The 27,776-nt window shown below is 58.2% G+C and overlaps 4 protein-coding genes across 14 annotated transcripts in view; 3 read left to right on the plus strand and 1 right to left on the minus strand.

The window, feature by feature from the left end:
* Positions 1-3,300, plus strand: part of IP6K1 (inositol hexakisphosphate kinase 1) — a 33,820-nt gene extending 30,520 nt beyond the window's left edge. For all 8 annotated transcript variants that reach the window (XM_068695071.1, XM_068695073.1, XM_068695070.1 and 5 more), the window contains 2 exons: positions 1,670-1,845; positions 2,696-3,300. In XM_068695071.1, coding sequence (XP_068551172.1) covers positions 1,670-1,845; positions 2,696-3,202 — 683 coding nt within the window. In that variant the 3' untranslated portion in view covers positions 3,203-3,300. The remainder of the gene's footprint in view (positions 1-1,669; positions 1,846-2,695) is intronic.
* A 124-nt stretch (positions 3,301-3,424) lies between these two features.
* On the plus strand, positions 3,425-5,745 carry GMPPB (GDP-mannose pyrophosphorylase B). Of its 2 annotated transcripts, none has more exons than XM_068695068.1 (7): positions 3,425-4,085; positions 4,167-4,215; positions 4,410-4,644; positions 4,725-4,803; positions 4,887-5,014; positions 5,197-5,379; positions 5,552-5,745. In XM_068695068.1, the coding sequence occupies exons 1-7, from the start codon at positions 3,425-3,427 to the stop codon at positions 5,681-5,683; spliced, it is 1,467 nt and encodes a 488-aa protein (XP_068551169.1). In that variant the 3' UTR covers positions 5,684-5,745. The 2 variants fall into 2 exon arrangements, with proteins under 2 accessions (XP_068551169.1, XP_068551170.1); XM_068695069.1 differs by having other exon boundaries at positions 3,876-4,085; positions 4,343-4,644.
* A 90-nt stretch (positions 5,746-5,835) lies between these two features.
* RNF123 (ring finger protein 123) overlaps positions 5,836-27,776 on the minus strand; it is a 46,255-nt gene continuing 24,314 nt past the window's right edge. For all 3 annotated transcript variants that reach the window (XM_068695066.1, XM_068695064.1, XM_068695065.1), the window contains exons 29-39: positions 26,243-26,330; positions 26,044-26,131; positions 25,837-25,921; positions 19,250-19,389; positions 18,896-19,084; positions 17,716-17,791; positions 17,105-17,189; positions 7,049-7,191; positions 6,596-6,690; positions 6,362-6,447; positions 5,836-6,278 (exon numbers count right to left, since the gene is read on the minus strand). In XM_068695066.1, the coding sequence (XP_068551167.1) occupies positions 6,179-6,278; positions 6,362-6,447; positions 6,596-6,690; positions 7,049-7,191; positions 17,105-17,189; positions 17,716-17,791; positions 18,896-19,084; positions 19,250-19,389; positions 25,837-25,921; positions 26,044-26,131; positions 26,243-26,330 (1,175 nt within the window). In that variant the 3' untranslated portion in view covers positions 5,836-6,178. The remainder of the gene's footprint in view (positions 6,279-6,361; positions 6,448-6,595; positions 6,691-7,048; positions 7,192-17,104; positions 17,190-17,715; positions 17,792-18,895; positions 19,085-19,249; positions 19,390-25,836; positions 25,922-26,043; positions 26,132-26,242; positions 26,331-27,776) is intronic.
* Positions 8,360-11,002, plus strand: AMIGO3 (adhesion molecule with Ig like domain 3). The gene has a single exon (XM_068695067.1). The coding sequence runs from the start codon at positions 8,605-8,607 to the stop codon at positions 10,096-10,098; it is 1,494 nt and encodes a 497-aa protein (XP_068551168.1). The 5' UTR covers positions 8,360-8,604; the 3' UTR covers positions 10,099-11,002.

The raw sequence follows: 27,776 nt of genomic DNA on the forward strand, positions 1-27,776 counted from the left end.
TGCGGATTTCATTTGGTCCAATACCTCATGCCTGTGTTTCTTGAAGTTGCTGAAGAACCCCAGGATATTTTTGAGACGTTACTTTCACAACAGGTGTGCCTGATCTTCTCTGATAAATTGTGCTTATCTGCATCTGCCTCTGTTCTTCCATCCAGCATCCCTCTGAGCTGTGAGGTACGCTTCTGTCAGTTTGTAGTTCCCGTATCTCTGCAGGTCAGCACTGCAGTAGTCTCCCTTTAGTCTTCTGGAGCTAAGGCAGCTTTAAATGAGGTAGCGCATCCTGTTTAATAAGGGAGGTAGCTCTCCCTTGTGATGTTCAGGGCTTCTGGGTGAGACTGCCCGTTTCTGGTGAGTTGATACTCTTCAGTTTTTCTTGGACGTGTGATCTCTTCTCTTTGCATTTCAGTTTGTGACAATTCTTTGAAATTAGCACTTTTGCTTGAGAATTCCCAACGTTCTTCGCCGTTAAGCACAATAAAATATTAACATTAATTTTTCTTTTTGGGGTCTCTCCTTTTTGCTTCCACCCTGCCCCCCAGCTCCTTTTATGCTTTGACTATAAACCCTTCGGGCAGTCTGAGTCACTGCTTCACGTGGCAGAAGGAGGTTAATTTCTGTGCCTTTGCAAATTGCTCCTTGTACTTCTTTCCTAACTTGCCAACTTGTGTTTTTGTTTCACCTGCTGGAGCTTGATTTTTGTTTTCCTTGCTTAGAAACAGCCTCGCTTTTAATAGCTTTATTCTTCCACACTTTAACTGCGTAGGCTTCCTTTTCCTATTCTCAAATGAGTGCTTTGAGCCTCCAGCTCGTATTTTTAAATAAAAGCCACATTGCTTTCAGAGCAGTAATTCTTTTTAGCTGTCCTATCTTTTTTTAACACACTTCCTTATTTTTATGAAGTTCCTCTTTCAAATCAGACGTGGCTGTTGATGGATTTCTCTAAATGTTAAACTTCCATGTAAGTTTAATCTGGCTGTGCTCTGGTTGCCATTTTAGCATAATGTGCTGAACCATGACCTACTCTTTCGGGCAACCTTCGGCGTTGTTTTCCCCTTTGGGACTCCGTTAGCTCTGGTGGTTGCCTCAGGCTTGTTCTCAGTGTTGTGCCCTACTGGAAGGCTTGCCCATTGTGTGTGGTGGTGACTGAAGGTTCCCATTGCTGCTGTTTCCTGCCTTTGTAGCCTCTCCAGTTTTTCCTCGTGTATTGGTTAGCGCTGCTGTTCTGGTCAGGTTGATAACAGCAGCACTGTGGATCTTACTTGAACCTCGAGTTCTTGGTCTGTGGGGATTGTGTTCTTTTTCCGTGTGGTTAAATTGCAGATCTGTGTAGACTGAGCTCTCCCTTAACATACCACCAGTTCTTCCTAGCATTCTGACCTAAGCGTTCTGCTCCTCAGCTCCTCCTGCTGAGCGCAGCGTGCCTGTATGTGATCCCCTGCTTAGTGCTGGGCAGGCCACTTCCCAGGCTGACTTTTTCTACAGGGTGCCAAAGCCCGTGTGCCACTGCTTGGGTTTTGTCCTTTCTCTTCACCTTCCCAAAGTTTGTTCTCTCTCTTCTTTGGTTCCTATTTGTTTGCCACCCAACCCCATCTCACGCTGCGTCCCTCTTCCTGGCTGCCCTGGGGAGCAGCGTCTCTGCCAGTTGAGCTCTCCTTGACGCCTCTCCCAGAGTTCCTCTTGCTGGAGAACGTGGTGCATCACTTCAAGTTTCCCTGTGTGCTTGATCTGAAGATGGGGACCAGACAGCACGGAGACGATGCCTCTGAGGAGAAGGCTGCTCGGCAGATGAAGAAGTGTGAGCAGAGCACTTCTGCCACCTTGGGCGTGCGAGTGTGTGGCATGCAGGTAGGAATGCCCAAGTCTGCAGCAGGTGCTGCACATCCTTTCCCCAGCTCCATTAGAGCTGCTGACTAGTTAGTGTTTTCTGCTGAGCACTGAGTTAGCCCTCCTCGTCAGGTAGGTACACCAGAGTTTGTGGTATGAGCTTTTTGTTTTCACTTCTAGTCCTAGGACAATGGATTCTTGCAAGGTGGCCTGCTTTATCCAGAGGTGTTCATGGAAAACATGGGGGTTTTCTAAAATAACTGTTCTTCTGGCTTGGTGTTAAGCTAGAACTGCAGTGCCTGGGGGAGATGTGTTGTTTCTGCCCTAGCATCATCTGATGTTTATTTCTGTGCCGCACTGGGACTTTAAATTGTCTCTTGGTGCTACACCTTGAGCACAAGGATTTGCTGTTGGTGCTGTTGTGCAACAGAGTTGATCTTTTTCGCCACCAGCAGAAGTATCTTGTAATCCAGATCTCTGCCCACAGACTCTGAAGCAATGAGGGCCCTGCATTAATCACATGCCACGTCCTAATGGCAAGGCGTGCATGGCTCCCGCTGCCAGAGGATGTGTCTGAGCTGCTTTTTAAACAACTCAGCTTTTTGAGCCTTGGGGTCTGTTGTGGTGTGCTGCTTTGGGGACGCTCACCTGTGGGTGTCATGGGGCCAGTGCCAGCCTGGTGCTCAGACACCCTGGCCGTGCACACGTGAGCTGCTTTGGGATTCAGGGAGCTCGCAGAGCTGTTTGCTCGCTCCTGGGTGTGGTGGTGAGGTGAGCTCCCTCTGCCCTGTCCCTACAGGACAGCTTTGGGCTCTGTGCGTTGCCTCAGCCTGGCGTTCCCACTTGATGTGTATTTCCTTTGATGTTCTAGGTCTATCAGCTGAACACAGGGCATTACTTATGCAGGAATAAATACTATGGACGCGGTCTTTCCATCGAGGGCTTCCGCAATGCCATCTACCACTATCTCCACAACGGCGTAGAGCTGCGCAAGGACCTCTTTGAGCCTGTCCTCACCAAACTCCGAAGCTTGAAAGCAGTTTTGGAGAGACAGGCCTCCTACCGCTTCTACTCCAGCTCCCTTCTCATCATTTACGATGGGAAGGACAACAGGTCAGGGACGTTTGTGGATATCCGGCCCGAGGCGCGCCTGAAGCGAACGGACAGCTCCCTCCCCGAGAGCCTTCAGGACGGCGGCAGCACAGAGCCCGACTCGCCCCGGCCCAAGGTGGATGTGCGTATGATTGACTTTGCGCATAGCACCTTCAAAGGCTTCCGCGATGACCCCACTGTGCACGATGGGCCTGACATGGGGTACGTGTTCGGGCTGGAAAGCCTCATCAACATCATGGAACAGATGCGTGAAGAGAACCAGTAGTCCCAGGCCACAGCCTCTTGTCCTGGTGACTGGAGCCGACAGGACCACCTCCTAGCGCAGGAAAAGCAGACACCTCCATTTTAAAAACAATTATATTGCTCCATTGTTTTTTAAATGTACTTGGCTAGAAGAGCTGAGGGGAGGCAGGGTGGAAGAGAGCGCCTGGTGCTGCCCAGCTGGTTCTGACCCCCTTGGCTCTGCCTGCTGCAGGAGCGCCCAGAGATGCCTACGGGGGGGCGGGGGGCCTGGTTCTTTGCTCCTTGCCTGTGTGTACTGGAGGGGGGCCTGGCCTTCGGGGAGAGAAAGCAGGGGGGGTGGGAGCTGGGGCTGGAGGAGCCTCCTGTCCTGGAAGCCCATGGAATAGTTTTGAAATTCCCTTGGTTATGTGGGAAGGGGGCTGCAGTGCTGGGGAGCAGCGGGCGGGCAGCTCTGCGCACCAGCCCTGCCCTCGCGTTCCGTGTGGGCACTGTGGATGATGGATCACCCGAGCGCGGAAATAAAGCGACCAACTGCGGCCCCGGGCACGGCGTGCTGGGGGGGGGGCACTGCCGGGGGGCGGGCGGGGCTTCCTGGGGGGGGGGGGGCTTGGCGGAGACCCCGCCCCCGGGGGCGGGCGGTGACGCGGGGCGCGCTGCTGACGTGTCCGTGCGGCGGCGCGGGCGGGGGCGCGGGGATGCGGGCGCTGATCCTGGTGGGGGGCTTCGGGACGCGGCTGCGGCCGCTGACGCTGAGCCGGCCCAAGCCGCTGGTGGAGTTCTGCAACAAGGCGCTGCTGCTGCACCAGCTCGAGGCGCTGCGCCAGGCGGGGGTCAGCCATGTGGTGCTGGCCGTCAGCTACATGTCCGAGGCGCTGGAGGCCGCCATGCGGGAGCAGGAGCAGCGGGTAAGGGCGGCGGGGGGCCCCCCCCGGCACCCCGGGCACCCCCTGCGCGGGGCGGCCCCGCCCTGACCGCTGTGCCCGCAGCTCGGCCTCCGCATCTCGCTGTCGCACGAGAAGGAGCCGCTGGGCACAGGTAGCGCCGGGAGGGGATCGGGGGGGGGGGGACCGGGAGGGGGCTGCGGGCTGGGGGGGGGGGGGGGGGGGGGGGGGGGCGCGGGCTGGGCTCGCCCGGTGCCGCGCCGCTGCTGACGGGCGGGCAGCGGGGCCGCTGGCGCTGGCCCGGGAGCTGCTGGCCGAGGGCGGGGAGCCCTTCTTTGTGCTCAACAGCGACGTGATCTGCGAGTTCCCCTTCGCCGCCCTGGCCCGCTTCCACCGGCAGCACGGCGGGGAGGGCTCGCTGGTGGTGACCCGCGTGGAGGAGCCGGCCAAGTACGGCGTGGTGGTGAGCGAGGCCGACACCGGCCGCATCTGCCGCTTCGTGGAGAAGCCGCGGGTCTTCGTGTCCAACAAGATCAACGCCGGGCTCTACATCTTCAGCCCCGGCATCCTGCGGCGCATCCAGGTAGGGGCCGGGCCGGGGGCTGGGGGCCGGGGGCTGAAGGCTGGGAGCCCCCCGCTGAGCCCCGCGCCCCGTCCCCGCAGCTGCGCCCCACGTCCATCGAGAAGGAGATCTTCCCGGCCATGGCGCAGGAGGGGCAGCTCTACGCCATGGAGCTGCAGGGTAAGGCCCTGCCCGGGCACGGGGGTGCCGCCCGCACCGCTGCCCCCTCGCCGGGGGCTGTCACCACGGCTCTGTCCCCGCAGGCTTCTGGATGGACATCGGGCAGCCGAAAGACTTTCTCACGGGCATGTGCATGTACCTGCAGGCGCTGCGGGCTCAGCACCCCGAGAAGCTGCACTCGGGGCCCGGTGTTGTAGGGAATGTGCTGGTGGTAAGTGCCAGCCCCCAGCGCGCCAGCCCCAGGCATGCTTCGCAGGCTCGCTCCAGCTCCCCGCTGCTGTGCTCACCGTGCCCCTCAAGCTGTGCCCTCCCGTCCCCACGCCAGCGAAGCGTTGCAGGCCGTGCAGAGCTGCAGCTGCCTCGCAGCCCCGGTGCAGCCTTTCTTCCTTCCAGGACCCCAGCGCCAAGATCGGGGCAAATTGTGTCATCGGCCCCAACGTGACGATCGGGGCCGGCGTGGTGGTGGAGGACGGGGTGCGCATCAAGCGCTGCACGGTGCTGGAGGGGGCCCGCATCCGCTCCCACTCCTGGCTGGAGTCCTGCATTGTGGGCTGGAGCTGCTCCGTGGGGCAGTGGGTGAGGACGCGGGTGCTGCAGGGCTGGGGGGGGTCAGGGGTCTCGCCCTCCTGCCTCCTCCTGCCACCCCAGGCTGTGGCCGAAGGGCAGCTGGGATGTGCCTGCGGGCAGGAGCAGGAACGTGGCACCGTGCCCTGAGCCGGGGCGGGTGTGACGGGGCTCTCTGGGGCAGGTGCGCATGGAGAACGTGACAGTGCTGGGCGAGGACGTCATTGTCAACGACGAGCTCTACCTCAATGGGGCCAACGTGCTGCCGCACAAGTCCATCACCGAGTCTGTACCAGAGCCACGCATCATCATGTAGCAGCCCCCGGTGCGCCCTCCGCTCCCGGCTCTGCCTGGATTAAATATTTATACTTCTGTCTACCTCTGAGCATCGTCTGCGCACAGCCCAAGCACCCAGGTCGCTTGCCGGAGCTGGCCTGGCTTCCCCTCCCCATGTCTCAGGGCACCACATAAGGAAGAATAATTTAATGCTGCATTTCATCAAGTCAGCCCCCAGCCAGGGGCAAAGTAACAGAGCCCAAACACACAGGGCCCAGGGCCCAGGCACCGCTCACCGCATGCGGGGCTGCTGTGGCAACGAGGCCTCGGGCTCCCCTCCCTGAGAATGACCTGCAGGGCAGGAGAAGGGCGATGCTGGCCCCAGAGCCTGCCATCCGGCCCCTCCCTGAGCCAGCCTCTCCCTGCAGAACCCGGCCCTGCGCTGGGTCCTGGCCTGTCCCCGGGAGGGGGGCTGCCGAGGGAGAAGCCAGCGTGCAGCGCTCAGCTGGGGGAGCCCGAGGCGCGGGGCTGGGTGCTACGAGCTGGCGGGCTTGGTGAAGTCGTCCACGCCCGTGATGGTGGCCTTGCAGAAGAAGCAGTCCTTGTTGTTCATCAGGTGCTGGTTGATGCAGGCTCTGGGACAGGAGAGAAGTGTGAGCACCCTTTGCCCCGTAATGGTGCTGGGAGCTGGGGGCACGGGCACGCAGGAGCTACTCACTTGCACGACTTGTGGGAGCAGGGCCTGAAGATGGCTGAGATGGGGTGTGCGTAGCAGATGGGGCAGAGATCCTCCTCGCTGGTGGGCTGGGGAGGGGGCGAGCAGGCAGTTGGTGGTGAAAACCATGGCACCTCAGAGCTGCACGGCAGCTGTGCCATGGCTGCACCCAAGCAGTGTGACAACTGCCTTGTGGGGACAGGGGCAGGGGCAGGGGCAGGGGCAGGGGAGACTCACCAGCGTGGTGGCAGCCGCCTGCTTGGACTCCTCACTCAGGTGGCTCAGCATCTTGTCCACCTTCGCCAGCTCCTCCGTACTGATGTACTCTGTGTCTGTAGGACCAAAAATGGGTGTTGGGGTGGTGCCCCTGCCCCCAGCCCAGGCTGCCCTGAGGCTGCTGGGTGATGCAGGGGGAATTGCGGCTGCCCTCAGGAAGCAACCAGGATAGGGGACAGCAGCTGGATAGTTGGGAACACTCCTGCAAAATCAAACCTCCCTGGGCTGAGGCACTGGCTCAGAGAATGCAGCCAAGGGCGCTGCAAGGGGACAAAACCACCACCGATAGCAGGCACCAACCTGGGCATGACAGCCCTGACCCGAGTGCCACTGCTGGGGGCGCACCGTGCCCAGGTCAGGGCACAGCCCAGGGACCCAGCAGCCCCAGCTCCCCATCCCGGTGCGCACACTCACACGTGTTCAGGGAGAAATGGCGCTTCTCGGTGGCCGGGGCAGCAGCCGCCAGGGCTGAGGGTTCGGCGTGGCCCAGCAGGTACTGGATGGAGCGCAGCTGGAAGCAGGGGTCTGCCAGCATCACTGCTGTCGCACGCTCAGCCCTGCAAAGGGACATCACAGTCAGGCTGTGCCCCCTCCCCACCCCATCATGTCCCCACCGGCCTGGCCAAGCCCCTGGCTGTGTCCCCAGGCCCAGCGCAGCCAGCTGGGTGCTGCAGGAGCTGCGGCTGGCACTAGGGGCGATTGCAGCAGTGAAGTGGGAGCCCCAGGGTGCCCCAGCCCTCAGGAGTCCCCAGCGCCTGTGCCCATGGGGACAGAGCTGGGGCACAGCGGGGCACACGCAGGGCCCTGTGCTCCTCCTAGCACATTCGAAGGCAGCCGAAGGGCATCCATCTCCTCCTCCTCCTCTGCCAGCACCCTGCTCAGGCAGCCTCCGGGGATCGATAGGGTACATTAGCACTTGCTGAGGCTGCAACCCTCACGCTCAGGTGCCTGGCGCAGGCCTTGGGAGCTGCAGGGTGATGGAAGCAGCCAGCACTATCCTCGCACAGCAAGGGTAAAAGGAGCACAGGCCTTGGTGCCGGGGCATCCCCTGCGCCTTGGGGACAGCTCCAAGGGCAAGTGGGTGCCCAGGATGCGAGGCAGGAGGGAGCGGCCGTGGCTCCCCCTGGCCTCAAGCAGCAGTGGGGACAACAGGACAGGGGAAGGGCACGGAGCAGGACACGCGTCCCCTCCAGTAATGGGGGGCGAGCAAGCCCCCGGCTCTGCCTGGGCACCTGCACCTCCCTCAGGACCCATCCCCACGGCCCCGTCCCTGGCTCTGGGCAGCCCCACGAAGGGCAAAGCCGCGTGGAGCGCTCGCCTTGCCAGCTCCGACTGTCGCAGCCCGAGCCTGTGCTGGGGAGCAGGGGGTTAACGGCAGCCGCAGCAGCCAAATTAGCTTTTTGCTGCCCTAATGGAAACCGATTCCCCAGCCTGCCACCAACGCGCCCAGGTGCTGCCCAAGGACATCCCCGAGCGTCCTTCACCGGGCGGCCACCCCTCGGGGGGGACCCCCCGTCCCCGTGTCCTCCGCGGGGACCCCGCCGGGCTCGGCACGACCCCGGGCCGGGCTTCGGGGGGGGGTAAAGAGGAGGTGAAGGGGGGGTCCCCGCCGTCCCCCGGCCCGCCCCCAGCCCGTGCCGGGACCAATGGCAGCGCGGCCGGGCCCGTAAATAGCGAGCGGGGCGCGGCGGGCACGGAGCCGCCGGCCGGGAGCCGCCGGGCGCCGCTCGGGGACGGAGCCACGCGTGGGGAGCGGCCCCCACCGCACCCCCCAGGGGCACCCCCCGGGGCAGCCCGGGCGCAGGTAACGCGGCGGAGGCGCTGCCCGAGCCCCGGGGGCGCCGGGCCGGTGGTGGCGGGGAGGGGACGTCGCCCTTGGACTCCTCTCGCAGCGGGACTCGGGGGGCCGCGGATGCTCGGCGGGGCCCCCCCCGTGCCCACCCGGCGCACGGCGCCCCCCCAGCGCCGCGATGGTGGCCGCGGGGCCGCTGTGGCTGCTGCTGCTCCTCCAGCTGTGCGCCCACGGCCGAGCCTCGCCGCCCGCCCGCAGATGCCCCGCCGCCTGCATCTGCACCTCGGACCTGCTGAGCTGCAGCCGGCAGACGCTGCAACGCGTGCCCGGGCCGCTGCCGCCCACCGCCACCACGCTGGACCTGAGCCACAACGCCCTCACCCAGCTCCACGACCGCTGGCTGGCCGCCCTGCCGCACCTGGAGGCCCTGCACATGAGCCACAACCAGATCAGGGAGCTCTCGCCGCGGGCTTTCCACAACGCCTCGTACCTGCGGCACCTGGACATGTCGTCCAACCGCCTGCACGCCGTCGAGACGCACTACTTCGAGGCGCTGGTGAGCTTGGAAGAGCTGCTGCTCTACAACAACCGCATCGCGCGAGTGGCTGAGAACGCCTTCGCCAAGCTAAGCGGCCTGAGGAAAGTTTACCTGAGCTGGAACAACCTGACCACCTTCCCCTTCCGCTCGGTGCAGGGGCTGGGCAACTACAGCCTGCGCACGCTGGACCTGTCCTCCAACAGCCTGAGCAGCATCCCCGTGGAGGAGCTGGCGGCTCTGCCCGAAAACATCGGCAACGGCTTGTACCTGCACAACAACCCCGTGCGCTGCAGCTGCCCGCTCTACCTGATGCTCCAGCGCTGGAAGCAGCGAGGCTTCAGCTCCGTGAAGGATTTCTTCGAGGAGCACACCTGCAAGGTGTCCGACACCGTGCCCCGCTCGCTGATCAAGTTCCTCAAGTACAGCCACATGTTCGAGAACTGCTCGGCCGGCCCCGAGGACGTGCACCCCGTGCCCTTCCCGGTGACGGTGGGCCAGGCCCTCCTGCTCACCTGCAACGCCAGCCTGCCCGACGTGCTCACCACCTACATGTGGATCTCACCTCACCACGAGCCCATCAGGCACCCGGGGAACAGCAACCGCTCCGTGGAGGTGTACCGCAACGGCAGCCTGAAGATCGCAGCGGCCAAGCCCTGGCACTCGGGGGTCTACGTGTGCTTGGCCATCAGCAGCCCCCGCAATTTCAGCAGGATGTGTGAGGTCAACGTGACGGTCCACTACCCCAAGCCAGAAGGGGAGACCTTCAGCACCGGCCTCACGACGCTGCTGGGGTGCATAGTGAGCCTGGTGCTGGTGCTCATGTACCTGTACCTCACGCCCTGCCGCTGCCTGCCCTGCTGCAAGAAGCCGGCCCCGCTCAGCCCCCCGCAGGAGTGCAGCGCCCAGTCCTCCATCCTCAGCACCACGCCGCCCGCCACGGACGGGACGAGCCGTAAGGCCAGTGCCAACAAGCACGTGGTCTTCCTCGAGCCCATCCGGGAGGCGCAGAACGGCAAGGTCCGCCTGGCCCTTGGCGAGGATTTCCCCGACCCCAAGAACCCCAAGGTCCTGCAGCTCAAGTCGGACTCGGAGTCCATCAGCTCCGTCTTCTCGGACACCCCCATCGTGTCGTAGCAGGGCAGGGCTAGGAGGAGGCTGGTGCCTCCCCAGGAGCTGTTTTCCTCCATCGCTGCTCAAAGCAGGATCGTCGGGCACCCCGAGTTCCCCGCTTGCCTGCGCCCTGCGAGGGTGACCGGCGTCACCCGTGACCGCTTCAGCCGCGAGCCCCTCGTGCCTGCCAGCACCCAGCAGGAGCCCCTCGCGTAAGCCACCGGCAACGGCCTCTTCAGCACAAGGGTAACGCTAACGAACCCAGCGCGCCCGAGAAACCCCCGCTTTGTCCTGGCAGCCAAACTCCCTGGCAGCGACGTGGGGGCTGGATTTCTGCCACGGCCGTGGGAACACCGGGCCCAGCCCAGAGCCATTGTCCTGGGCACCCTCGGCACTGTCCCTGGGGGCAGCGCCACCGTCCTCTCCCTGCCCGTGCCAGTCCCCATCTGCGTGCCGCGGTCTGGAGCAGGGGCAGTGTGTCCCCGGGGCAAGCCCCCACCGATACAGCCGGGCCCGTGCAGGCACCCATCAGCCGGGGGGGCTGGGATGCGTCCCCCTCCCTAAGGCAGCTGTGCAGGGAGGAGGGGGCTCAGCTCCCGGCGAGGCACGCAGCCGAGCAGACAGCACAAGCTTTTGCTTCTTAACACTCACGAGAAGCTGTAAATAGTAGAGGCAGGCATGCACGAGGTGACGTGATGCAGCGCCCCGACCCGCAGTGCTCAGAGCTCTCCCCGTGCCACCAAGGACGATGAGGTCTCGCGCGCCACCCGCCCCGCTCCGTTTCTCCTTGAGACGGACAAAAAGCGCTGCTCAAGCACAGCAAACAGCAGTAACCCAATAAGCCCATCGATAAATGTGAGTAATCTCCTCTCTTGGGTCATAATTCTCTAGTTACATTTGAATAAAAATGCCTATTTTTTTAAGCTCACTCTGGGCTGAGTGTCTCCTTGCCCTTGCAGGGGGTCGGTGGGAGCTGCTGTCCCCCTCGCTGGGGTCTGGGGGGTCCCTGTGGTTTGCTGGCAGCCTGCCACGGCACCGGGCTCGTTCGGTGAGGGGCTCAACGTCCTGGGACAGAGCGGAGGTGCCCCCTGCTTGGTGACGGTGGGGAGGGAGCAGCAGCAGGTGCCACAAGGGCACACAAGGGACAGGCAGGACTGAAAGGCGCAGAAGAGCAGCTCGGGGGCAGGCTGGCCCTGTCCTGGGCCGAGTCCTGACCCCCTCCACGGGTGCAGGTGCCCACCCGGCCAGGCAGAGCCGTGCTGCTTCCCCCGTGCCTCTGCCCTCGGCACAACCCTCCCAGCCCTGCTGCAGCTCCCAGCTCCCCTCGGCCACTTCCATCTCCACTGAGGCCACCCCCTCCCAGTTTCTCCCCCTCCCTCTGGGACTGGGGGACCACAGCTGGACACGGGGTGAGCAGCGGGACAGCAGCGCCCCTCCATCTGCCAGCCACCACCACCCCTCGGCAGCCGGGAGGAGAGCACGCAGCTGTCGCCACTCCTCCAACTTTTTCAGCAAAGAAACAAGCAGCCTTTTTTTTTTTTTTTTCCCAGAAAAAAAAAAAAAGCCAACCGTGCCCAAAGCGCTCACCAGAAGCTGTGGTGTGAAGACAGGGAGGGTTTGGGAGAGCTCTCCTGAGATGGCCGCAGCGTGGCTGGCCCCCTGGCACCGACCCGGCGTGGCCGCATGCGCTACGTGCCCTGCTGCTGCCAGCCCCGCGGCCCCTGCTCTGTGCGAGGGATGGGTGCCACCAGCCCCTGCCCTCGCTCCCCACGCCTGCCCTGTCACCTCCTGTTAGCACAGAGCCACTGATGAGCCTGGGATGCTGAGGTGGTTGTGCCGGGGGCTGCTGGGGCTGGCGAGGTGCTTCAGCAGTGCCCTGTCCCTTGGGGACAGAGGCAAGGTGATGGCACAGCCTGGCTGCGTTCCGGGGCTGGGATGCCACCGAGGAGGAGCTGGATTTGCCCCCCTCAGTTTCTGGGGTGGGGTCTTTATTTGGGAAGCCTGATCTGCTTTTGCTTTGTTTGTGCAAAACCATCCCCTGCCGAGGGTTCAACTTCTGCTGCAGGAAGGCAGCACTGCTGGTGCTTTCCCTGCTGTTGTTGCCTCAGCGTCTGGAAAAACCATCCTAGAGAGGTGCTACAACGAGGGGACGCGAGCCCTCACCCTGGCAGGGCTCCTGGGAACCTCCAAAAAGCAGCGCTGAGAAAGAGACACGAGGCAGTGCAACCTGCACCAGCGCACAGCTTGTGGGCCTTGTCCCAGGGCTTCCCACTGCCTTGTGCCCCCACCAGCAGCACGGGCACCGGTGCTCCTGCAAACCTGCACCCTCAGCTGAGCTAAGGTCAGGGAAAGCCCCGGGCTCACGGGAGTGTAAGGAAAGCTCCCAAGGGCCTGTCCGAGGCTGCAGCAGCCAAGAGAAGCCAAGGAGAGCGCGTGGAGGCTGGCTGCAGTTGGTGCTGCCCTGCAGGAAGGCTGAGCCCCACTGTGCCAGGGCAGCACAGCCACAGCTTGTAGCAGCACCGCCCCTGAAGGATTTTCCTGGGAAAATCCTGCTGGTGGTTCGCATTTTGGTGATGCCTGGAAAGGAGCAAGGATATCTGACCTGTCAGAGCAGTTCATTAAGCAGCTTCAAAGGCAAAGCTCAGCAAGGACAAACGGAACCACAAGCACGGCCTCCCTGACACGCAGGAGCTGGAAACGTCCTGGCCATTCCCCGAGGAATTCCCCGTGCGAGGTGAAGGAACGGGGCTGCACAAAGCACCCCCAAACCCACCTGGCACCTGCAGCCATGGGAATGAAGGAGCAGGCTCCAGCGCTGCCTCCCCTGGCACTTCCCAGTTCAGCCCCTCAGGCAGGTCCCTCCTGTCCCCCAGCCACCAGGGCTGGCCGCAGGACCTGGGGCTGGGGCTGGAGCCTTTCCTTGCGACGCTGTTGGTTTTCCAAAGAGATGCGGGCAGCACAGCCCGGTGCACGGCAGCACCATGCCTGTGCCCACCAGCCCCGGGGCCTGGAGCCAGGCACTGCTGTGCTCCAGCTCCTGCTCCCCCGACACCCAGACCTCAGTACCGCTCCCGAGTTTTTAGGGCAAGGCAGCAAGGGCTCCTGTGGTCTGAGGGATGTGGGCAATGTCTCCTCCTGTGCCTCACTTCCACTACAACCCAGGCGTCATCAAAAGTGTTGAAGGAGCATGAGCATTTAGAAAGTGCTCAGTAACCACCGGGCTGCAGAGAAATGCCAGGTGCAGAGGGGAGCAGCCCCCTGGGTACCCCGGTATCTGTGCAGGTGGCCGGGCTGCATTTAGGAACCTGCAAAGTGGGATCTTCCGTGTCTTCTTTAACGAGGGCAACCCAAAAGCCATCTAGAAATTGCACAAAGCCTTCTTAACCTGCCTCCACCACGTGGCCTCGTGCCTGCTCACCTTCTCCCCCACTGAAGCGTGAGTTTTGCCATGGGAACCTCGCTGTCTCCTCCCTCCTGCCTGCCCGGCCCTCTGCACCCCCGGCCTGGTGCAAAGGAGAAGCAGCAGCCACCCAGCCTGCAGGAGCCCAGTACCACAGCTCAGTGCCACACCTCCTGGCAGCTCCCCCTGGCTCGTGCTCAGCATCCCCGTGTCACAGCACGGTTGCTTCTGGTCCAGGACCCCCGTCCTGCGCTCCACTGGCAGGCACAGCCGTCTTCCTGGTGCCCGCTGTGCTCCTCCCTCTGTCCCCTCCAGCTTTTGGGTGGCAATCCCCAGGAGATGCACCCTGAAGGCAGCTTCTTTAGAAGCTGTGCCACAGACAAGTTCGCTGACTCCCTGCCCGTGTCCCAGCCCTGCAAGCCACAAGCCCTGACCCTGCTGAGCGCACCCCCCTCACGCAGGGCCCTGCAGCCCACCCTTTGGGCCTCGCCCCCTTCCCACATCACTCGCTCTCCCCAGGATCATTACCCAAGCTCTGGCCAACGCTGCTCCATTAGCTCGCTCCAAAGGAGGCTTAATAGAAAATCTGCTCAATTATTTAGCAGGGGGGATGATACTGGCTGAAGGCAGCCAGGGGCTCTGGCGTGGGCTCAGCGATTCAGCCCAGCTCCTGGCTCAGCCTGCCAGCTCCTCCTTTCCTGCACGGAGGCCTGAGCAGCCCTGCAGCAGCCTCGCAGAGCCCCAGGCTGTCTCCAGCCCTGGAGCTGTTGCCTGGTTAGGAGACAGCCGGGCTGTGCCCTCCCTGCAAGCCCTCGAGAACACGCTCCTGTCGTGGGAGCCCCTCTGCCAGCAGCCCCTGGCTGGAGCTGGCAGCCTCGCAGGCTGTGCCCTGCACTGCCGTTCCTCTGCCCCCGCTCGTGAGGCTGATTCCAGCCCCTGGCTGAGCCAAGCCGTGAAATCCTCAGGCTCTGCTCTTGGCCAAGCCATCTGCTCTCTAAGGATGCTCTGCGAGCAGTGAAAGGTTTCCCTCTCCACCCTCCAGCCCCAGCGAGTGTTCGGGAGCTGCGGCAGCCGAGCCCTGGAGGGCTGATGGAGAGGGGTGCCCACGGATGGGGCAGTGCCCGAGTTTTGGCTCCCCACGAGCAGCACCGGTGCTGCTGGACCCGACGGGGAATGCGTTTCTCCCCTCCCAAAAGCTCTACCCACAGACTGAGGCATGCGATGTATCAATTGTCTCATCACATCCCAGCCTGGGCAATGTTCCCTACCCTTGTGCTTAATGGCTTTTTTTGTGCCAGGAGCCCGTAATAGGAGGACTTGCTGCCTGGCTGAGCGTCCTGTGCTGGGCAAGGAGCAGCTGAGGCATCAGACTGCATCCTGATAACACGGCTGGATGAGTCTGCATTTGGGGGGGGCCCAGGCAGGCAGCGGGCAGGGCCCCAGCTCTCGTTACTCCTGCCCTTCCCCTGCTCCGCTCCCAGGGGAATCTGTGCTCGCTGTCCCAGGGCAAAGCCTCCAGCCAAGTGCCTGGTCCAGGGTCAGCTTGCTTCCATGGCTGGGTTACAGGCAACCAGAAAAACCACCCCCAAGCCAAGGAAGTCATTTGAGATACTGCTCCTTGTCCTCATCCCCTAGGGCACAGCATCCCTGCGATGAACTAGTCAGGCTAACAGCTGGTGTCGTGGGCAATTCCCAAAGAGAAGTTCCTCTCAGCAAATCCACATCATATAATTGCTCTGTTAATGATTTCTGGAAACCTGGGAGCTGCCAAATGGGACCTGGGAGAGATTTCTACCTGCTTCTAGTTCTGCCCAGGCAGGGTGCTTCTGCAGGAGGAGAAATGCCCATCCTGTTACTCTGCTCGCTACACCGAGGGGAACAGAAAAAGGAGCATCGTCTCCTTTTGACTTCCATAAAACAGGTCTGGTCTGCAGAGCCCAGTTACCCCTGGGATCCTTTACGTGATTTCCTGCAGCACTGTGACCCATGGCAATCCTCCCGTTTTCCCTTTGCTGTGTCACCCTGCCTGTGGTTAGGCTGCCCGTCCCCTCGGTGCTGGTAGCCATGGGGGTCTCCAAGCTGCTCAGCCTCGGCACTTCTGTGTCTTGACTGACCTGAAAGGCCTCCCTGCAGCGTTTGCCTGCCTTTTATAGATCAGTGGCAGATCAAACCTCAGATTTAGTGCTGGGCTTTGCAAAATCACGCAGAAGCATCTTGTTTTATAGAATTTTTGTCCTCGGCTTCCTCCTGTCTCAGCTCGTGTTTCTGCTGCTCAGCCAGGCCCACCACAGGGCCGTGTTACTCTGCCTGCATCACCCCGCTGCCTCTCATTTATTTCTGCTCTCCAGTGCCCACGGAGGTGACTGCAAAACCCTTGGTGATCAGCCAGGGATTTGCCACTGCCCAGCTGCACAGCAGGATACAGCACCTCTGGTTTGTCACCACGCAGCCAGTACACAGGGGACAGTGGCACTTGGCAGTGTCCAGCCCCTGTGACACCAGCTTCCCAGCACGATTGGCTTTTCAGGTAAGGGAGACACAACCTGGAAGGTTTTTGTTTGCACAGGACTCCCTGCAGGCTGGGAAGGATGTGATCTTCATCCCACTGCTGTCTTCTCAGTGCTTTTTAGAGTCTGCTGAACTGAAGACCAGGGCAACAACTTTTACCCCTGTCATCTGTTCTGGGACAGATGCTCAAGGGACAGGAAGTCCAGGGGAGGATTTCTTGTCCTGCCTGGCATACAGGGAACTGCTTTATCACATCTTCTCCTTCCTTCCAGGAAGAAGTAACCAGTTGTGGCATCAGATTTGTGCCAGTCGCCTTTTCCACGCAGCAGGATTCTGGGGGAGAGCAAAATACACCCACACCCCCAGCCCAGCAAGGCCACTGATCGGTGACCTTGTGCTAAGCACTTGGCACTGTCATCCTTGGGGCTGTGTGACTGGTGCAGCAGCCACGGGAGGCAGGGTATAATTAGATGTATTTGTGTACATCTTTGAGTCCTTGAGAGAAGAAGCTGAAAGCCTGGCTGCAGGGCTGAGCCGCTCAGCCAGATGGGGCTCTGCTCTCTGCAAAGCCAGGGACTATCATGTTCTCCCAGCGTGGAAACGAGCAGGGTGTGCAGTGCGGACACAGCCCCTTCTCCTCCAGCATCCTACAGAGCACGGTGGCAGGGCGACGCTGGGAGAGAGCAAAGACAGGGCTGCAGAGTGTATCAGCACGAGCTTTTTTTCAGGGCTCAGTGCAAGCACACATCAGCCAGCAGTCTGAGCTGAGCCATGGCTTCCCTGAGAATGTTTTCAGTGAGGATGCTGGAAGCTGTCCTGCTCCCAATTACACGACAAGGCCATTGGTGTGCTGAACACAGAGATGCCCTTTGATAAGGAAAAGTTTGCCTAAAAAGGGGTTGCAGACAGTGACCCCACCCTGCTGGAAGAACAATGAAACCACCTCACTTACGGAGCAGGGGTTTAAAACACACTGGCTTCTGCCTGCTCCAAGCACATCTGCCTCTCCTCACCACGCAAATACATTGCTCCTGTAATGTCACCTGTGACACAGACTGCTGCAGTTACCCAAAGCAGTGCCATGCGCAGTGATGCTGTGCTTCAGCGAGCAAATCCACTCACCCCTGAGCATCGGTGTCCACAAGCAGCCGGACCAGGATTCCCGTCACAGCCACGAGAATTGGGTAATGGTCCACACTCTCCAACCCTGTGGAAGCAAAAGAGAAAGATGGAGCCACTGTCACCGCACAAGGGACAGGACAGGGCTGCACCACTGCCCTGGGACTTGTGGCAGCACAGTCCGGGATGCAGGGGCTGTGGCTTTGGCTCTCCAGCAGCCTGCAGGGTGACCTGGGCTCCCCCCATGATGGGAGGTTTTCCCACTAATGTGAGCTACAGGCTTGGCCCTCAAAATGGAGCATCCCCGCCTCTTCCAAGCCTCGGGATGGGAAGGAAATCTGTCCTCTACTTAGCAGGAAGGGAAATCCAGCTGGTGTATGGGAAATGTAGGATGCCTACATAGCACCTGGAGCCAGGACCTGCTAACAGGCAAAACTCAGTCACCTCCAGGAGAAAGAGAACGGCTGACATGGGTGAGAACAGCTTGCTCTAGCAATTCAGTGCACCCTTTACTCGATGCAAAGCACAGCAACCAAGTCACCCACTTCCCGGGGGCACTTCTCCAGCACGTTTTCACCAGAGGGAAGGGACGGAGAGCTAATGCATGGACCCACCTGGCAAACGGAGGTTGACCACTCTGTCAAACAAGTTCCTTTCAGCTGTCACACGATTCAGAACCTGGTTCAAGAGCTGCGTAGGGAAAAGCAGAGAGCATTTGTTTTTCTGGATGGGTCTTTCTGTGAGCAGCACTCAAAGAGCGTGCTTTGGAGCAGCATGGCTGGGAGCCAATGGGCGCTGCAGGGGCACCTACTCTGCTGCTGGACGGCACGTTAGAGACAGGGTTAATAAAAACTTTTAGAATTAAGACATGCCTCTTTTTACAGCTCCTAAATCTCAAACCTGAGCTGACCAGCTCTGTAACATGCTTCTTTCAGAGCCCCAACAGCGGGAGCATCAGCTAACACTGGCTGTCATGACCTGACACAGCCTGGAGACACCACGCAGCTGCACGTGCACATTGTGGGCCCACAGGGAAGGCTGAGCAAGGGGCTGGACAGGGCTCCCTTCACTGTCCACACAAGCTTGCAGCACAGTCCTAGCCTGGCCCTGGCACAGAGGGAGGCAGCACCACATCACAGTGGTTCTACTGCACCCACACCTCACAGGGAAGAGCCAGCCTGAGGTCAAGACACCCGAATCTCAGCACCTCACACCTGAAGCTGAATCCCACCTACAGATGCCAAGCTAATTCTGTGGACACAGCTCTTGGGAAGCAGAAGGTACTGCCACAGCCCATGAAGAACAAAGTGGCAGCTGCTGCTGGGCAAAGCAGTGTCAGAGGAGTGGAGATGGCAGCAGGATGGACCTACCAGCCCCGGAGCACAGAAGAGCACAGAAAGCAATGTACTGCTCTGCTTGACAGAGCATCACCACAGGCTGAGATTTCTGCACTGAAGGAATCAGCTGCAAAGGCACTTAATTAGCCACCATTAGCTCTCACTCAGCCCCCAGTGGGATGAGCAGGGACTGCTCCAGGCTTGACACAACTGCTGCAAGCTGTGCACGGCCTCTGTGTGCGGCACCCAGCTTCCTGACCCTGCATGCACAACGAGCTGAAAGCTGCACCCTTTCTGTGGGCACGCTCCGTGGTGGGACACAGCCTCCTGGGGACACTGGGACAAGAGGGGGATGCTGCAGATCTCTGCTCTGCCTTGGCTCTCCCCCGTATTGCCCAGCTGTGTGCTAAGGGCCACTCCAGAGGATGTTTCTTTGCACTTGGCAGAAGGACGGTACCTGGGCGAGCCTCCGAAGCAGCAGCTCTGACGATGGGCGATTCCAGTCCAGAAAGATCTCGGGGGCCAGCGTGACGGTCATTTCCAGCACCCTGAGCAAGCTCACCGACAGGTCGAAGCAGGTGGCACACACCTTCAGCTGGCGGCTGTCCACAAAGTTTCTCTCCAAGCGCTCCGCTGCCTGCTGGATCTACCGAGCAATAGAGAGAGCTCACCGAGGCGCCTCTTCCCAAAAGAAGGGCCACGACCCCCCCTCCAGCTTGGCTCCCGTGTGTGCCAGGGAACTCCTGAGAGCAGAGCCCTGAACCCTGCTCGGTGCAGGGCACGGGCACGCCGCAGGTGCCGATACGCTCACCTCCTGAATCATGCCGATGAACTCGGAGAAAGCCCAGTTGAGCTGGTTGAGGACGCTGTTGAGGAAGCTGGGGGCCAAGTCCCGGTCGCTGCGCAGCAGGTCTGCCATGTGCCTCTGCAGCAGGGTGGAGGGGCACGGCTCTGCAAGCACACACAGCTTCAGCAGCCTGCACCCAGAGCGGCCACGGGCCTGGGGCAAGAGCAGGCAGGAGCTTGCTCCTGGGCTCGTTAAATATTGGCCTGTGTCTTACTGTAAGACAGCAAACGGGGATGGCAGGGCGCTGGGAGGCTGGGCACAAGGGCTGTGCTGAGCAGTGAGCTCTCCTGCTGGGCCTCCGAGCGCTTTTTTGCAATGCCAGCCTGGATTAAGCAGGGGCCAGCCCCGCGTGCCTGCTGCTGCCCACGCGCACAGCGCGATGCCCCACAGCCTCGTGCCTGGCTCTGGAGGGTCGCCTCGACTTTAATCACTCCTGATAGCAGCGTGGCAGCAGCTGCCCAGAGCCGACACCTGGCAAACCCCACTCCTCAGAGGCTTCTGCCTGCTGCTGGGCTGTGCCCTCGGCAGGGCCAGCAAGGTTCAGGAGCACTGGCACCGCAGCACGCAGAGGAACAAGCAAATGCAAAGGGTCCGTGGGGTGGCACCCTGCCCCAAAGGCCGGCACAGGGGCAAAGGAAACACGGGGCAACCTCCAGCACATCGCTGGGGGCTAGGTGGGAACAGCAGAGCCAGGGAGAAATGGCAGGAGACAAGTGGAGATCATCACCTCCTCCTGCACAGAACAAAGTGCTCTGCACGCTCCCGCTCCCAGGTACGAGGTTCTGGTGTGATGGGGACACGTGCCGAGTGCTTACGCCGCAGGCAGCCCAGCACCCTGGCTTTGATCCTGGCTCAAAGCACATCTTTGGGAAGGATTTCATCAGACAAACATCTTTAATGGCCTATGCCCACCCCATGGTACTTTCCCAGCCCTTGGCAATGTGTGGTTCAGGGGCTGCCTTTTATGTACTTAGTGATCCCAAGCGGCTTTCCTGCTCAGGGTCCCCCTGAAGCTACGCAAGCCTTTGGCATCGAACATGTCCCAGAGCAACACTTCACAGTATAATTGTGTGTGGCAGGAAGAATTCTAATTTGAGCCTGGCTCCTGCTCTCTTTATTTGATAATATTTCTTCTTTGCTGCCCCCTCCTGCTGCTGGGAGGGGCAGAGATGCTGCTCTCCATTCGCTGCCTCCAGCTAGCCCTGATTTCACAGACCTTCACGGCAGCCCAGATCACTCCTTCCAAACAGGAACACCTCCAGTCTAGGCAGTTTCTCCTATAGGGACTGTCACGTCCTTGTCCCCTTTCCCATCCCTCCCTGACCCTTGCCAGGTGTCCCAGATTTCTTTGGAGAGGTGAAATCAGAAGCACTGGCAGCATCCAAACCCCAAACACGGGGCGGATTTGCAGGAAGGCACTGCCTGGTTTTGCTTCCTTCTATTCTCCTTTCCTTGTCATTGCTGTTGTGTAATTTGTTCCTTTAACTATGATTTTTTTTTTTTTCCCCTCCAAAAGATCAAACTAGGATTGCAGTTTGAGGATGACCCTTCTGGAAGAATTTATAGCTCAGGATCCTCAGGAAGCTGCTGGTTGCAAGGTGCGAGCAGAGAAGCCCAGGAGCCAGTGCTGGAGCCCACTTGGTTTTCTTCCCCGTCAGCGACAGAGGCTGGCACACAGCACGGCTTCAGCAAACCCACAGCTGACACTGAACAAGGGGATTTGTCTGATGTGCGAGGCATCCTGAGAACCTTGAGGGTCGGGACAAAAAAACCCTTGTCACATTCAATAAGAAGCATAAAATCCTGCATCTGCGGCTCCCAGCTCCGGCTGGGAACCAGGGGCTGGGCACCACTCTGCAGAGGGGCTGGGGAAGATACCCGCACAGACAGGGGCTCCTTCCTCAGGATGGGGCAGGGACAGGCCCCAGGGAGGTCTCCAGCCTCGGGGGCTGGACAAAGCCTCAGCCACCTGGATCCAGTGCTAGCCACATCCCTCACCTGAGCACAGGCCAGGCCACAGGCCACCAGGACCCTCCCACAGACACCTGTGATCTTCAACTTTGTCTCTACAGCCTGCAGCCCATTTTTAAACCCCATTTTTCTTTTACATTCACTATCACCTCTGGTTATGCTGAATTTCACCTCTGTTTTCTCTCCCAGTCGCTCAGAAGAGGAAGGCTCTGTTGCAGGGCTGGCGGTTTTGGTCTTTGCTTTTTTCCTAGCCTCCCCTAAATATGTAAAAAGTGATTTTTAATAACTGCTGACATATTAGCCCCCTCCAGCATTCAAGTACTGAAGCAGTTTTAGGCAATGACCATCAGTCCTCGTGGAGGAGCTCTGGGGGTTGTTCCACTGGCCCGCCACCAACACCTCTTACTGACATTTCAAGTCAAGACAGATCTCCAAATGAAGCGCCCAGCCAAAGCCTACCTCATTTGAAGGCAGCTTTGGTTTTTTGAAGGATGCTTTTCTGCTTGTAACAACTTGCTTTATCCTGACTTTTAGCCAATGGCTGTTTCCTCATGGTCTTTTTCCAATAAGTGGTGTGAATTTGCTCCAAGCATCCAATTCCAGGTTCTTAAATGCTTTCCTCGCTGCTAGCAAAGACTGTGCCAGTCTGTAAAAGCATTAAAAAGCGGTGCCTCTTGTCAAACCTCTCCACACTTACCTAGTTTTTTTTAAGGTTTTAGGCTACCACCAGAAGAAGGTGCACTAAATTGGCCTTTGCTGCTCCTAGGAGGATTGTGAGTCTTAAATACACTGTGAGCACTGCTGCTCTTTGAAAGCAAGGTAAGAGAGCTGCCCCTAGCCATAGCAAGAGCAGCTTCTTCCCTGCATGCGTTGCCAGATTGGGGTCTGCATAGGGCAATCAGTAATGGTATCTAGAAACCCAGCTCCGTGTTGGACCCTGGTGCTGTGCTCACCTGTGTTTACAAGAAGTTCACCTTTACCGAGGCATTTCCTCCCTCACACCCCAGGCAGCATCACTACCCTGGGGATTCACCCCCACTTTGTGTTTGCCAATTTGCTGAGAGGAATGGCAGCTCACGGAGTGTACGGATCCTTGTTGATGCGGTTACTTTCTTGATCTTGGCAAGAGCACGTCATTAGTATTTCTAAAACTTGTAACTCCTTAATAGAAAAGCCACTCAGCCTTGGCTTAGCCATCATTATGGCAGATAAAGATCAGCCACTGGAACAGGAATCGGTGGTTTTCCAAGGCCAGAAATTATGACCTCAATACATTTAATGTGGGCAACAGAGCATGGCTCCGAGCGGTTACGGATACATCCGATGGCTCCACAACTGAAACTTCCCCACAGAAATATGAGTGAAGCAGCTGGAGGAGGAAAGGCAAAGGTCTAGGTGGGGGGAAAAAATAGTGAATAAAAACACTGAGCTCTTTGAAAAGGTTATTAGGCAGCCAGAAAGCCCCAGTGCTACAGCCAACACTTCAGTTGGAAGGTTCACCAAGGCCAGGATGAAGCAAAGAGGTAAATTAAAATGCAAAAACCAAAGTGAATATAAACAAACACAGCCAGCAGTCGAAGATAACATGGAGAAAAGAGGTAACAGGAAGAAAAGGTATAAATGAATCATCTGTGACAAACCTGGCTATACATCAGTTTCCTTAACTAGAGGAAAATATTATAACAGAATTATTTTTAAAACTAGTAATGGGAAAAAGTCAAACAGTAGCAGAGGCCCATCAACAGATAGAGTTAAAAATTAATAAAGCAGACAAAGTGGAAGCGTTCAATAAGTGCAGATAGTTGTAAAGAAGCAGGGTCGTGTACTTTCATCACAGGAAGATAATTATGTACTTTATAGTTTGCTAATGACCCAGGAAGATTTATAACCGGGCCATTTGTGAGACTCCCTGGCCAGCAGACCAAGTGACGTACGTGTGGGGGCTCCAAATGCTGCAGCAGAGCTGGGAACGCAGAGGAGGAAAGCCCCAAATGGACCAGATTCGGAAGCAAAGCAGCTCCACCCAGCATTAATCTGAGTTTTCAAAAGGGTCCAGATGTAAATGTGATACAGCTGCTGCTCCGTGGCTGCCAGGCTCACAGAATTACAGTGACAAAGGTAAGCCAGCAACCCCCACCACTGGTAAACTGTGTCCCTTCAAAGAACATTTACATAGGACCAAAAGGAACACCAACAGGGTGAGGCAGGAGGAAAGCAAACTGCATTCAGGGAATGAGATGTCAAAAAGGTCAGACGCAAGGCACGGTGAAGCCCCGGAGCACGCCTGGGACTCCCACACGCCTCCAAAGCGAAGTGCTGGCAAGCAGGCTAATGCAAGAGCTGGCTCCGTGACCAGCACGTCAGGGAGTTGTTCCACCCAGCATGACACTGACAATGCTGGGGCTGTTAGGAAAATAAAAAAAAGAAAAAAAAAAAAGGATAAAAAGAAAGAAAAAAAAGGAAAAAAAAAAAGTGAAGAGTGAACACAGGGGCTTGCAGGAGAATAAAAAACCCTTCCTGAGTGAGACACAGAGGCTGCACTTTTTTCCCCCCTCCACCATTTAGAAGGGCAAAGAAGTGAGCTTCCTTTGCTACATAAACACTTTTGAGGGAGCAAATGTTGTCATATAAACTCAGCAGAGAAAGGCAGAAGGAGCAGCAGGAGATGTATGCTCCCACCAGAAAATCATGGATTTATTGCTGAGGCTGAGGAACTACCACCGGAAGGGTTGGGCCAGTTAAACTCACACAGGACGATTCTTTGGGTGTCGTCAGATGGAAACAGGGCTTCATCCTGGAAGACCTCTAGCTTAGGAACCACCTCGCTGCAGGGGGGTTCACCATCAGTGGGGATGGGGAACATGCAGGGCAGAGCAGCCGGTGCTCCACATTTCTCAAATATATTGAGAGACAGCCAGCACACCTCTGTCATCTGCCCAGAGCCATTCAGGGAAGCATCCCCAGTGCAGGACGAGGCTGGAGCATTAGAGAAGAGGCATTTGCAAAAGCTCCCTTCAGACTGGCCTGCAGAAGCAGACCCAGACGGAGAAGAATTTCTTTTGGCTCAGACGTTTGTCCTTTTTGTCCCTGCCAACGCTCAAATTGCAACAAGGTGAAGACTGATGGGTGTGAAGGCAGGGGGACACCTCCTCCTCCTTTCCTGGGCAGCACCTCAAGGACACCTCTGAGTCCCATGTCCCTTTTCAATTAAATCAGCATTCATTATTGATTCAGTTGCACCTTAAAATAGCAGCCCCAGGATCGAGTCCCCAGTAGCCTGCCCAGCCCACGCCAGGCTCAGACTGCGTGGAGCCATCTGCAGATGGATTTAGAGAGATCTCGAAAACTGAGGAACCTTGATCCTGCCCGAAAGCTTCCCTGGATGGGGGGGATCTCGAGGACATTCACGAGGTCCCTGCCACATGTACCAGGGCTTCCCCATTGTCCTCTGAGGACTGGAGGAAGCCAAGGCTGGCACAGCCTGCAGCAAGGCAGAGCTGCGTGATGCAGCCTCACAATCTGCCGTGTGGGTGCCAGCCTCCCTGCCACCTCCTGGGGATGTAACTGGGAAAAGAGATCCTTGTGTGAACCACTACGCACCCCAAAAGAAGACTCTCTACATGGAACAAGGGAAGGAGGGAGCTCTCTAAAAGCTACTTCACCAGACAAGAGAGGATCACACACCAAACTTACTCTGGAAACTAGCAACAGAGAGATCTCCTGGGCACCCAGAGGCAGGAGAGAGAAAGAGAACAAGAGTGCCATTAGAACAGGGACAGGCAGCTCTCCCCACCAGAAGGGGCTTCCAGCACATCTCCACATGCCCACATCAGGCTGCAGCATCCTCTATCCCCCATCCCTAAGCATCTCTCCAGGAGCAAGGTCTGGCACGAAGCCTTTTCCACAGCAGAGAGGAACCAGGAGTGTATCCAGACTGGCCAAGACCCCGCAAGGCTGAAGCTGAGGACGTGTACTTCAGCTCAGGAAAGGTACCTTCTCCTTCCCACGTCTTTCTCAGATGCAGTGGAGCTGAGGAACCCCTCGGTGTGACAATAGTGCTGATAACTGAACTGCCATCACAGACAGGCCAGGCTCTGCCAGGCTCCAAGAGATGCCTGGTTAAAACACTGCTTGCAAACTTCTCCAGTGCCCTTTCTCCTTGGGCACCCACTCCCTCTCACGGGGTACCTACTGCTTGCCATAGTCATCAGTTTACCCATAGCAGCTGCTTGCTGCAGACATCAAAGCTTCTTCTCCTACGCTTACATTCTGGGGTGACACTCTCGTAAGGATGCGCCCCTGGGCCTCTCACCTTGCCCTTGAAGGGGAGAACCCCCTTGGGATGAATTCAACCCACCACCCAGTCTCCAAAAGAGTCATCAGCAAGTGCAAAAAGACTGGGAATGCCCAGAAAATGCTGGCTGCAAAGCTCAGGCCTGGATATTTGGTTAGGATCCCCCTGCTTCTACAGCTGTCTCACCACTGGCCTGGCCCATAGCAGAGATGCCTGCTAGAGAAGATGCCATTCCTCCCTCGACCACCCTTCAGAATCCCAAACGCCAGCCCCCCGGCCCACTCACTCTGCAGGCTGGGGAGGCTGGCGTCCTCAGGCTTGGTTTTCAGCAAGTGTGGGAGCCGTGTGTATCTGTACCCGAAGCCACAGCCCTGGTAAAAGAGATGAAGAAAGATCTCAGAGGGTGACAAACAGTTGGGTTTTGCTGCTATCGAAAAGCAAAACACTCGGTGTCCCCCCAGCCCCGGGTGGTGAGAGAGGCAGGGATGCTCACCCGCCACAGCCTGACGAGAATCCAGTTGGTCTGCGCCCAGGGCCGCTGCTCGTAGGGAGCCAGGAGGTTCTTCATCATGGAGATCCGCCTACCAGACAGGAGACACGGGTCAGCTGCAAAGGGTCTGGGGACAGGGAATTAAACAGGACACACGGTAGGACCCAGCCATTCTGCAGGGAGCAGGCAGGGCAGCACTCACTGCTCTTCGGGGATCCTCTCTACAGCACGCAGCGAGTGGGGGTAGCAGACATAGCTGGCCAGCGCCTGCATCAGGGAGTCCCGGATGTCTGGGGAGGAATGAGAGCAGGTTAGGACAGGCATCCAAGGACACACAGCGTGCCACGGAGCACCTGAACAGCAGAGGCTGGGAGAAACTAGCCCTCTTTTACAACAGACCCTCTCTGGACATGTTCTGGGGAAGAACCAATTTCACAGATACCAGATTAGTGGGATCAGTTGATGTGGTCAAGGGAAGGGCTGCCCGAGGGACCTAGATAGGCTGGAGAAATGGGCCAGAAGGAACTTCATGAAATTAAAAAAAAAAAAAAAGACAAATAGTGAAACCTGGGCCTTTGCAACGCTATAGGTTGGAATTTAGTGGGTGGGAAACAGCAACTCAGGGCTTGAGGCAATCAGTAACCTGAGCTTGGGCCAGCAATATGCCCTGGCAGCAAAGAAGGCCAACAGTATCCTGTGCTGCATCAACAGGAATATAGCCAATAGATCAAGGGAAGTGATCTATTATCTCCTTTTAGTTAGCTCTCATTGGATCAGACAGACACTGCATCCTATCTTGATAGCCCAAATACAGGACAGACACAGACTAGAGTGAGTTCAGCAGAGGTCTGCTAAGATGGTCAGGGGCTGGAGCACTTGCCCTGCAAGGAAAAGCTGAGGGAGCTGGGTTTGTTTGGCACAGAGATGATAAAGCTTTGGCTTTTACAGCAGACTTCCAGTACCTGCAAAGAGGTTATCAGGAAGCTGAGAGGTTATCACTAAGGTGTGGTCAGTGACTGTGGTTACAAACTACTAGCGGTAACGGTGTGAGGGTAAGAAAGAATGGGCACAGAGTAAAGCAAGAGGTTCACACTGGATATGAAGAAAAATGAGGACAGTCCAGCACTGAAATGGGTTGTGCAGAGAGGCTCCGTGTTGTGCAGCCTTCATCCTTTGAGGTTTTCAAGACCAGAGTGGATAAAGCCCTGAGCAGCCCGGTCCAGCATCATAACTGATCCTGCAGCTAGAGACTTCCTGAGATCGCCTCCAACAGAATAAATGATACTGTGATTTCTGCCTGACCTACACTTTCAGTCCGAGAAGCATCTGCACCCTCTGTGCAGAGGGAAGCTCGGTCATGAAGTGACAGTGTCTGAAGGATAAGAGTCAAGCGCCCTGAGTCTGTTTCTTGAGTCCATTGTCTCTTCTGTCTTTAGCTGTAGCAGCTGAGGGTATTCCTAGACTCTTGCCTTCCTGTTAAAGGTAGCAGAGTACTTCTTGATCTACTCTTGTGCAGGCAACCAGGTAACTTTAAATCATTTTAATCTAGAGCACAAGCTCACCTAGCCAACCTCCACAGAATCAAAAGAGCAGCCAAGCATCCTGGTGCTCAGCCTGGCCTCTCAGAGAGACAGTGGTATCTAAAGGATGAAGGGAAAGCAGCTTCTAAAAGAGGAGCAGGGTCACTTCTAAGTCTAGATGACACCGCTGAGAAGAGGACTCGTGTGTCCTCCTGG

The sequence above is a fragment of the Anas acuta genome, chromosome 11 (assembly GCF_963932015.1).
Source record: "Anas acuta chromosome 11, bAnaAcu1.1, whole genome shotgun sequence".
Lineage (NCBI taxonomy): Eukaryota > Metazoa > Chordata > Aves > Anseriformes > Anatidae > Anas > Anas acuta.